Source organism: Sinohyriopsis cumingii, chromosome 1 (assembly GCF_028554795.1).
Source record: "Sinohyriopsis cumingii isolate HCF-2022 chromosome 1, ASM2855479v2, whole genome shotgun sequence".
In the NCBI taxonomy this organism is placed as follows: domain Eukaryota; kingdom Metazoa; phylum Mollusca; class Bivalvia; order Unionida; family Unionidae; genus Sinohyriopsis; species Sinohyriopsis cumingii.
This window is the reverse complement of record NC_142961.1, coordinates 107,535,675-107,547,059: the sequence shown is the minus strand read 5'-3', so window position 1 is coordinate 107,547,059 and position 11,385 is coordinate 107,535,675. Positions and strand designations below refer to the sequence as shown.

At 33.3% G+C, this 11,385-nt stretch overlaps 1 protein-coding gene across 1 annotated transcript; it reads left to right on the top strand.

Moving 5' to 3' along the window:
- Positions 1-133: 133 nt before the first annotated feature.
- On the top strand, positions 134-4,299 carry LOC149807535 (uncharacterized). The gene has a single exon (XM_089967537.1). The coding sequence runs from the start codon at positions 2,745-2,747 to the stop codon at positions 3,702-3,704; it is 960 nt and encodes a 319-aa protein (XP_089823663.1). The 5' UTR covers positions 134-2,744; the 3' UTR covers positions 3,705-4,299.
- The last annotated feature ends 7,086 nt before the right edge of the window (positions 4,300-11,385 follow it).

Sequence of the window (11,385 nt, the reverse complement as noted above, 5' to 3'; positions counted from 1 at the left end):
TTGTTTGTTCTTCTTCGTCATGTATTTATTAAAATTTATAGTGACTCATTGCTTTTTCTTGTGACTACGGAGTCCAAGTCTCAGACAGTTAATATTATAATCAAGGTTCTGGTTAATGTTTTAAGTCACTTGTACACCTTTATTTCATCAACTTTTCCCAACATCTAGACTACTTATGTTCTGTGTATGCATGAGATGTCTTATTAGAAATGAACAACTTATTTTGATACATCCAACCAGTTCTGTCGTAGATGTAAAGAACACGCAGTAGATGCAAACGAAAGTTGGTTTATGTCGGCACTGGTCTCGAAATAAAGATTATTATTATTATTATTATTATTATATTATTCAGTTATTCATCTAAACCATTTTCAGTCAACAGTGAGTCAGTATGATGTTTTTTGTCATGCTTACTGAATGTCTTCCGTTACTATGACACTGGTATCGATGTGGCAAGCGATGCAGTCTGAGGAGACGTCAGGGAGTAAGTTTCATAAACTAGTTGATCGCTGTTCCCTGAATGCCACACAGTATGCATAATTTCTCTCGACAGTGGTGGAGCAAATAATATTGTTGTCAGTTTCCGGCGTTGTGGCGGATCTTGAGTGCTCAATGAACAAACTGCTAATTTGTCCTTGTTTGATGGATATAGTATTTTATCGTTCTGGTTTCTACCTTTTACACGTGTTTTGTGCTTTTAATTCGTAAAGTATTCAAATAACTACAATATAAGTTGTAATTTTTCAGATGCTACGAATTTTAACGTATACATTTTCACGTTTCCCACCACAGAATTTCATGTGGTTTATTCCCTTGGTCGTGATTGTAGGTCTTGCTATTTGAAGTACAAATTTACCTTTAACATTTGCCAAGGTTAAAAGTATATCAAGAATCGCATATGACTAGATACATTTTCTGTCCAGGGTGAATTTTACGGGATGCAACTTTATTTTTATAAAATATGCAATATTGCCTTTAAAATGAAATTTCAGTAAATAAAGATTATAGATTATAAAGATTATAGATAATTTATTTAGAGAGTAAATTTAAATGACTGACTGCTATTTTCTTCCTAGAAACGTGCCTTCAAAAATGTACTTTACTCTTTTAGTCTTATAAAGAAAAGTAATATCTTAAATTATTTAAAATGGTATTTTTATATTGCCGAGTGAGTGTGACTTAAGTCCCAAAAAAAAATTGAAAAAATAATTATGTATGGTTTACGCCGAAAGCTATGTTATTTCGTCACTTTCGATTATGGTAATATATTTATTAGGCAGTGAATATAAGGCTTTCCTATATATCTACTGACCAAATTTATTATCATAATACTGACATTTTAGTTATATAAATCTATAAATCTAGAGTGTCTAATTTATTGAAGCACCACAAAATGGTGACAGCTCTACTTTCAAAATATCTAATAAATCATTCTGTGGAAGTTTTTTAATATCCCATCATATGTAACTGTTGATTTACAGTTACGTTAGAACAGAACTTACCGGGGTCTTAAACAAACGAAAAACAAGTACGTACGCACATACAATTCAGTAAATGATTGTGAAATTGTTTGACGAATTATATTTATGCCTATAAAAAAATGAACATTTCAGCGTATCCACCAACTTTATTCTTTATTCTTAGTAGGAATTATTTGTTTTTAAACCCAATTTAATGAGTTGTTAGTATCGCCCCAGTGATTTCTACGAATGTTGAGACAATAGTTTCAGCCACCAATACCAGATCATGGAAACAGGTATTGACTTATCAGTTAGTAGAGGATGTCAAACATTATAAAAGCCCACTAAGCGACTTTTCACATATATTTAATATTTTACAAGGATACCTTTGTGATTTTCTACTCATTTGTTTACATCATATTGATCTTTCAATTATACCGTATCCTTGTTGTGTTTTATCATGAAAAATTAATGGCAGACTTTGAAAACGACGTTTGTATCCATAGCAACACAAGTTTATCTTTGTTTGTTCACTGTCTCGATCTGGAGTGATACTAAAACAACAGACGCGACTATGTTTAATTGGTCCTGAGGACGGTATTTAGGTTCTATCATATCGAACCTTGGCAATTGTTTTTGAAAGATTATTAAAATCTGCTGATTTGTTAAAGCAACTATTGATTTACCTGAGTCATCAAAATTTCTAACAATAAAAGCTAATGCTAAACTCGGGTGTAGCGTGTGCATAAACTGTCCGATTCATTAAAGATAAGCATCAGAACATTTTACACTGAGTGATCACAAGCATCATGCTATCATATATCCAGGGACACATCAGCCTTCCATAAGTATTTGTTAGCCTGAACTATAAAAATGCCTCTTCAATAAATGAGACAATAATAGTGGAGAGTATTTGTTTGGCAAATAGAAGAGATCAGTAGTGTCAAGTGAGGAAATCAATAACTTGAAGTATTGAAAGTGGTCTGGACTACAGTTGTTTTATTGTCAATAGACATTTCAAGTGCTTTATGTGTTCATGGATTTAATATGTAAATTCTCCAGTCGGGTCACATGATCACGGGGAAATGGGATGAATATGACTGTAAAGTCTGTCAGGCGAGTACAAGTGCCACAAAGTTAAAGTTGAACCAAACACGCTGTAATTTGTGACTTGTGTAAGAATGGAATCACAGACTTAGTAAAGGATCAGAAATAATACTGTAGGTGATATTAAATTCTGTTTGTCAAAAACACATGTCATTTGACTGGCATATATGAAAATAAATGACGATGCCTAGATTTAGTCCGGCTAAATTTGAAGACAATTTCTTGAAAGAGCGAGAGCTATTCGAAGTAATGCGTTCAAGAAAAGTGTATCAAGTTCAAATCGAGCTGATGAGAAACCATAGAAAGCAAATAAGAGCCATCGAGATTGAGGAAAAGTCTTATTATTCTGGATATGAAAATAGGAGGGTTCTTTTCTTGCAAAGAATGGCAGAACAGGTCAAACAAAGAAACAAGATCAATATTCATTCTGGTACGGAGGGAAAAGACACACGAGAAATGCATCAAAAATTGTCGTCGACATTTTACGACGGGAGGAACACTGAAACTCTTGCAGAAAATGGTAATTGCAGTCGGAAGGCGGACATCGCTGGTCTTGAGCATTTTACTGACACAAAAGGTGCAAGAATTTCCAACAACAAAAACATGAAAATGAAACTTAATCCCAATTCAGAGGAGTCTGATTCTGCTTTGCGAAGTATTGAATATTATAAAGCTGCAAAACCTATGAAAAAGCATGGAGATGTTAAGACAAATATGGAAGATAAAATGAAGGAGAGATATGGCGATGAAAAGGAAATGAGTGATTACAAGTTTGAAACACAGCTTTCTAAACACGTGCAAAAGAAAGAAATGAAAAGTTTAAACGGGAAAACAAAATTTTTGAAAAGATTCAATTCCAAGAAAACATCTATCTCCTTACCGGATCTGAGCATCTTGACAAAGCCAATGGTGAACATGGAGATAGGGGGAGTTACTCCTGATGGGAGACTGATTCTTACCAAGGAGGACTATGACGAATATCTATGTCGATTTCGTCTTGCACGTGATGCACGTCTTGATAGAGTACGGAGAAAAAGTCAGACACTGGAGCAACTTGTCGCAAGATTTCACTTAGCGGAAGATGTTCCAGAAAACAGATTTGGAACAGAATCAACGATGCCTCACTCAGTGAAGTAAGAATACAAAATGTCTGCTTCCATAAATTAGTTTTCAGGCATGAAATAAGACACAAACATTTAGGTGTCTTCTCCAGAATTCTTAGCAATGAATGTGACGACTGAAATTTGTGTCGATACATGTGTATTGCCTAAATATTAGCATCAAAAAGAGTTCATAAACAGGACAGTACGAAATGATAAGTTGAACAGTGCACAGTTTCGAAGCATGCTAATTGATATGTTATTCATTTTTAAATATTCTTCTCGAAAATATGTTTTTCTCGTTTTCTTTAATGAAATCTAATCAGATTATTATATTTAATCATTAATTATCAGTATACAGTGAATAGCAAGAGTTTTTGTTTACAATGTCATTGCTGTAGGTTATTTACCTTTCTGCAGTGTTGTTTGTATTCATCATAAGAGCCAAATACTGTTTTAAGTACTACTGGATATTGCTTGCCAGTCATGATCTCCATTATAAACAATTCTTCCTTTAATCCAATGACGCGGTCTATAATAAACTCGTTGTTATTTTTCTGTTGCAAATACAAACTGTATAATACAATATGTAAACTTCTATTCTGAAAAACATATAAAACGAACTAAGCGATCATAGTGTCATCTGGTGCTTTTTTCTTTTAGTACCTATATGGGAGTTACAATTTAAAAATATGCTTTTTACTGTTTCATTGACTAAGGATGTGAAAGAAACCAAGATCATACCGCCCAAGCAAAAATAGGGTTCTTTGAAGAAAGCTACTCTACAATTGTGAAAATTAAGTTTAGTATACCGTGGTGCCGGAAGTATGGAATGAAAAAGCCAGGTCGTTCTAAATATAACGCACATGTTCGTATTCACCATAGATAAGAAGGAATGGAATAGCTTAATATTTAGAGATGCAACGTATTTACATTTGAAAACATTTCATTTCACATAAGATCACATATTAACAAATATTTCCAATTTTTGCAATGTAAAGGAAGAAGTTAGTTAGAAGCTGTTCGCTTTCCTTCTAATCCTTTAACTTCTATATTATACATCGTGCTATCTACAAGTACAATTTTATGAAACAAAATGTTTAACTTGACTCTGGTTGCATTAATCATTAACTTATTCGCGAGCTGAAGAATAAAGTGTCATGAGACATTGTATCACATGTTGTTTTCAAAAACTGTCCTCACATTATGTTTTAAGACTTTTTCGATAACACACGGACACCTGATCGAAAGTCATTCTAATCATGGGATTTTCAGGAGGTTTGTTTGCACTAATCTTGAAACTAATTCGAAAGTACATGCGTCTACAATTGACAATCACTACAGTACACGTTGTTTTAAAAATCTCCATGCATTAGGTTTTGTACTTATTGGCGGTCATATGCATATGCCACCAGAAGGCACTGTAGAATACATTTGTTTACAAAACTCTCCTTTCATTAATTTAGGAATTTTTTCTCGAATAGTAATACACAATCAAGATCAATTACACTTGATTCGTTTTTCGAAAGTGTCCTTGCACTTATTTGCGAAACATGAATAAACGATAGACTCGCGTCGTAGCAAAGTGTTATTGTACAAAATACCCATGTATTTATCTTTTTATAGTGAAACACGTATATAAAAGAGGAAGGGGGCCTAAAACTGTGTTATATGTTTATTTCGTTATACTCATATCATTTTCAAATGTACTTAGTACTTATAATTTAAAACTCCGCTGTTCGTGTTAACGTAGTTTTGCTGTATATATTAACAAATACATGGAGACTCGATCTATAGATATTTTAGTAGATGTTATCTTTAAAAAAATCTCCCTCCGTCAATACTTGGAATTATTAGGAATACATTAATACGTAATAAAAACAAGCACTGTAGTACACGTTCTTTTAGAAACACTCTTTCATCAATCTTTAAATTTATTCTTGATTAAGTAAATACGCGACATACATGCATTTTTAAGATACATTTGTGAACACATGCATACTCAGTTGACAGGTATTCTAGTAAATGTTGCTATAAAGCACATTAACGTTAGTCTTTGGGCTTATTCACGTATGCATCAATACATTATCGACAGGATATGTCGAACAAGTCTTTTTCTTTAATAATCTCCTTGTGTTGATAATCACAAGAGATTTACATTCATATTTACCACTCCCTGTGAACGAATTCAGACGGAAGCATATGTCACTGGAAATGCGAGTTACAATATTACAAGCATGACAAATGCTTTGATGATTTTGAACAATACCTGACTGTTGGCGAAATGATTAAACAATTGTCGACACGCAATCGCAGGGTTATTAATTATCTGTTTTTGTGACAATTAATTACCAATCAATGGCAGAAAAAAAGATCGTTAAGAATCTACACGTCCATTTTTATAATGCCTGAGACTCTTTATCAATATTTGCGTCTCAATAAATGAGATCCCTGTGGAGTATCGTTGACTGCTAATGTAGGAGACATTTATTTATTCTCTGACAATTTCTGAGCACATAGAATAAAGATAGAAAGATAAAGAGAAAGAAAAGGTAGTTGGAAAAATATAATTTTAATATCTGCCAAATTTCACAGTGTTTCAAATGCATGTTTTCTTCCTGATGAGTTGCTATGTATTTTGGTGTTGCAATAACTGCGAAGGCCTGATTGGTATTTGAGTGTCACCTGAAAAGTGGATTTCCCTATACATAACACATTGTTAGGACACGATAATGTAATATTATATCAAATCGAAAACATATATAACGGTGTAAATTTATATACATTAAAATAATAGATAACATTGAAAACTGATTTGCTTAACAATATAATCCTGAAAATCCTGTCGAGAAATAACACAAATAAACGTTTCAGTAGATATAAAGAGGATATTTTATTTTCCTACGTTAATACCGGTGTACTTGTTACACCGGATATATTTCATCGTGAGGTAGAAACAAATGTGACACTGTAATGAGTAGCGAAGCTACGAAATAAAACATTCTTTTTGTGCCAAAAGACGAAATATATGTGGAACATACACAGACCTCCTTTAAAGGGAGATTATTCACTTTATTTCCATCCCTGTACATCGCACTTCTCTGATGGTCATTAGATACACCCCTGAGAAATACAGATGGCAAAATAAATGTTAAAGTACTTGAACATTTTTTTGACAAAGACAATCTAAATGTGTGATCTAGTACAAGCCAGATTAAATGTCGAGCGTGTTGTAAAAAGTCGTGCTACCGCCTTGTTTGTTATGATGAGACCTGACGCTCTCTTTTTTTCCACCAAGTACCTGGCCAATGGCTGCTTTGTCAGAAGTCCATAGCAATTAATATGTTTTCATCTGGACGTTGTTGATAACATTCAAGGTGCTTAACAATTAAGATTTAAAATACTTGGGTTAAACAATATTAGTAGTAAGTTTTAGAACAACAAGTAATATTAATTTAAGACGATAAACTGCCTACATGGCCACACTGACACACACATTATTGTTCCTTTATTTTGTTGTTGTAAATTGACTTCACTTTCAACTTTTTTCAAGGGATGATCGTATAAATATCAACTGAGGCAGTAGGATTGTAATGACCTAATCTGCTGTAGTAAATAACATTTTTAACATTTTTGAAGACCTTTTGATCCTATCCACACACATAGTATGCCCGATTCAGCAACTCTTCACATCGGGTTTATCATTATTGTCAAGCCAGTAAGTGGAAATAATTTCAGAGGGACACGAACGGCGTGGGAGTCAGATTTCTTCAGTAGAAAATAAGTTCTATGTCTGAATTGTAATCCAGTTTCCAATCATTTCTTATGATTCACAAAGTTCTCGTTTTACTTGCTGCAGATAAAACTTCTGTATGTGCACAAAATCAAGCGTCGCATGAAGAGAAATATTATTTTATCACACGTTAAAATAAAAGAAATATTTTTCACATGTGAATTATAACGATGACAAAAATATGAAAAGTATTTCTCATACAGTTAGCTGTTTTTCACACTTATGTTTACAATAAAGAGAAGCATTTCACTCATAAAGTGGAAACATTTTGTATGTCACTTGTGGCTTCGCTGCTCGTGATAATACAATGTTTCCACTTCACATGTGAAATGCGTCCTTATACCTACTGAGAAAACGTAGATATTGTTTAAATATTAGTGTTTTTTCTTCCCCATGCTCGATTCCAAAAATTTTATTTAAATATTCTCTGTATGTGTGTCAACGAGTTTAAGCTTACAGAGCATTTTTAATGTATCTTTTTCCAGCTGCTAACAATATCTGGTTTAATTTTTAAACCCATAAACGCGGCTGTGTAAATATGGGAAGCTCTTTTCTAATACTGACAGCTTTATTTACATTGATTTAGTTTCCTATTGCAATGTCATGCGAAGAATATTTTGATAAAGGTAAAAAGAACACAGTTAAGTGTCAGCATTCGTTAATACTTTTTTTCTGTTTAATGTAAAAAGAGCCAAAAAAGGTGAAATAAAACTTTTGGTATTCACTAATGTTTTCGAGTCAATAAGCCCCTCACACAAAGTAATTTATTCGAACGTAATGCCAGTGATTTGACGTCTACTCAAAAGCGGAAAGTAGATTTTCAGTTGCTTTGCAATGAAAGGAGTGTTCTTGAACTTCCAACCCCGGCAAGTACTTGTTTTCAATGCTCTTAGATGGGGCTATTTGTGAAGAGATTGAATATATTTGCAAACATAATAAGTTAATAATACGAGATATTTGCTACCACTGTAAATGAGGAAAGGATCACGATCTCGCTCACTGTGAAAAATGGGCATTCATTGGTGTACACAACGCCATTTCAATATTAGCCATTTAAGATATAGTGTGTGTGTGTGTGTGTGTGTGTGTGTGTGTGTGTGTGTGTGTGTGATTTGGATTTTTAACGTAGCTTTAACAATGTTTCAGTTTATAGTGATGCCTAGCACTGGGGCACCATGCCGCAGACATGTAGCATGATGCCACACCCAGTCACATTATTTTGACACCAGGCCGACCAATCATAACACTACCATCCTGATGCTGAGCGCCTATCGAGGCAGCTGTTAGTACCATTTTTGTAAATATTTGCTATGACTCGGCCGGGGTTCGAACTCGGAACCTCCCGCATACATATTATCTCTGATATGATTATGCTAGTCTTCAAAAACAACTTAAAACTGTGCTTTACCGGTACAGAAGACTTCATATATTTTAAAATGTTAACATTCATAGCAGTAAATTCATTGGCTGGGTATTAGGGAAGAATTATTAGTATGAGAGAGAAATTATTTTATCAGTATGAGAGAGACATTATTTTATCAGTATAAGAGAGACCTTATTGTATTAGTATGAGAGAGACCTTATTTTATCAGTATGAAAGAGATCTTATTTTATTAGTATGATAGAGACATTATTTTATCAGTATGAGAGAGACCTTATTTTATTAGTATGAGAGAGACCTTATTTTATCAGTATGAGAGAGACCTTATTTTATCAGTATGAGAGAGAAATTATTTTTATCAGAGTTACTGTGTAAAATTATGCAGTGTTTAAATACTGTTTTTTTCCCTTTCATTTCTGCTACAATTCTATAGATCTGACCATATATAGAACCATATTTGTCATATGAGGTATGTAGTTTATTACATAAATTATGTCAGGTGGCCAGCTAGTACGCACATTTTCCATTATGACGAAATAAAGGTGGTCTATATCAAAAACCATCACACGTAACCCGTAGATGGCTCACGCTAGTCTAACTTTAGCCTGATTATGAAATGTTGTTCGGCAAAGTATTTATGATTAATTCATCAAAGAACAGTAATTGTTTTTAAATGTGTGATACAATGCGACAAAACGTTTTCAATGATTTCTCGTATGAACTGAGAGAGAGAGAGAGAGAGAGAGAGAGAGAGAGAGAGAGAGAGAGAGAGAGTATTCCTGATAAATGCACTTTGTTCAGAAATGTGTTCCCTTGCCATCAGACTATGCAGCATGACACAAGATAATGTTAGGCTTAATATCCCGCTGCATCACATCTAAATTCAATACACGTATGTCATATTTTCCACCGTACTCATAAGACATAAAATAAATCACAGAAACAGCGTACACGGCAGAGACATAATGTATGAGACATCTGAATCAACTTCAAAGGTATGTTGACACACTATTTTGCATTTTTATTACAAGTAACTCTGTATTTTGTTGTTGTGATAAAAATTAAATCATCGCTTTTATTTTAATTGAAAGTTATTAAACTCGCTGCAAATTTCAGTAGCCTGCTTGCCGACGCTCTTTTTATAAATTTTACTTGAAATGTTTTTTTCAATATGTACAAATTACAAATGCTCACAGCAGTGGCGTACTACGGTTAGATGGCGCCCGAGGCGACGATGAAACAATAAAAATCCCTTTTCTGTTACTGAGAGCTTTATCTGTTTGTTAACATTTCTTTGACATCCTATTGCAATGTCAGGTGATTATCTGTTTTGATAAAGAGGACAAACACTCATCATTTAAGTGTGGATGATCTGAATCAAGTCCGATTATGTGATACTGTTTTTAGTTAATGCAAACAAGTCAAGAAGGTTGAAATAAACCTTTCTTCAACTTCAATATTCACGAGTGTTTTAAACTGAACAAGCGTCCTCTGGTAAAGTAATTCATACGATCGCTAATCCAGTGATTAAATGCCTACTCCTAAATGGAAAGTACATTTTCAGTCGTTTCGCTTGAACTGCAATGAAGAAGTGTTCATGAACTTTCAACCCCTAAATCACTTGATTTAAATGTGATTAAATGGAACGTTTTGAAGTAATTGAATAGTTGTGTATACGCGATAAATGAATAATAACAGATATTTACAATAAATGTAAATAATGAAAATATCATGATCTCCAACACAGTAAAAATGAGCATTATTATATTCAGTTCTGGGTACAAGGCCATCTCAGCGTTAACAATCTTACATTTAGTTGCATGACTTATATGTGAGAAGAAAAAAAAACTTTATTCATAGTTGTGTGGGTATTTGTATAAAGTGTTGATGGACAATTATACAGTTTTCTTTCTGATATGATTATGACATCCAATTACAAAATTAGAGTTGCCCTTGAAGGACAGAGAAGTGTAAAATATTTTGAAAATATAAATATTGTAAGCATAAATTGTATTCGGTGAGTACTGGCCACAAAGTGTTTATATTAAAATATGTATATATGAGAGAGCAATGATGATATCAGTGCATTTTGCAGCATTATCCAATGTTTAAGAGTCCATACTTTCAATTATTTATACCATTTTTCTATAGATCTGATCATATTAAACACCACATTTGTGATACTCGTGTGGTGCATACTTGGGTTAGTTAGGTTTTCAGTAGTAAAATGTAGCAGCGGTTGTGGTGAAAACAAATACATACTGGTAGAAGCCTTAAATATTGTGGTAGCTTTACTTTTGAAGATGTGGCTTATTTTCAATATTAGTCTTCTAAGATCAATCGTTTCCATAACAAATGGAACAAAATGATAAAATGTTAATGACACGGAATGACTAGGGTTTTTATTTCAAATGTGGATTAGTGGACAAAAGCACAACATTTATACAAGATAAAAACATATTTCGAGAAAGATCTGTATATAAAAAAAAATTCAGTCTGGAATTTAAGTGGGCTGAGGCTTTTAACCAAAATGCTATATTTGTT

Bases quoted from the DNA above. Each gene is read 5' to 3' on its own strand.
- LOC149807535 (XM_089967537.1), top strand. From the start codon at position 2,745: ATGACGATGCCTAGATTTAGTCCGGCTAAATTTGAAGACAATTTCTTG.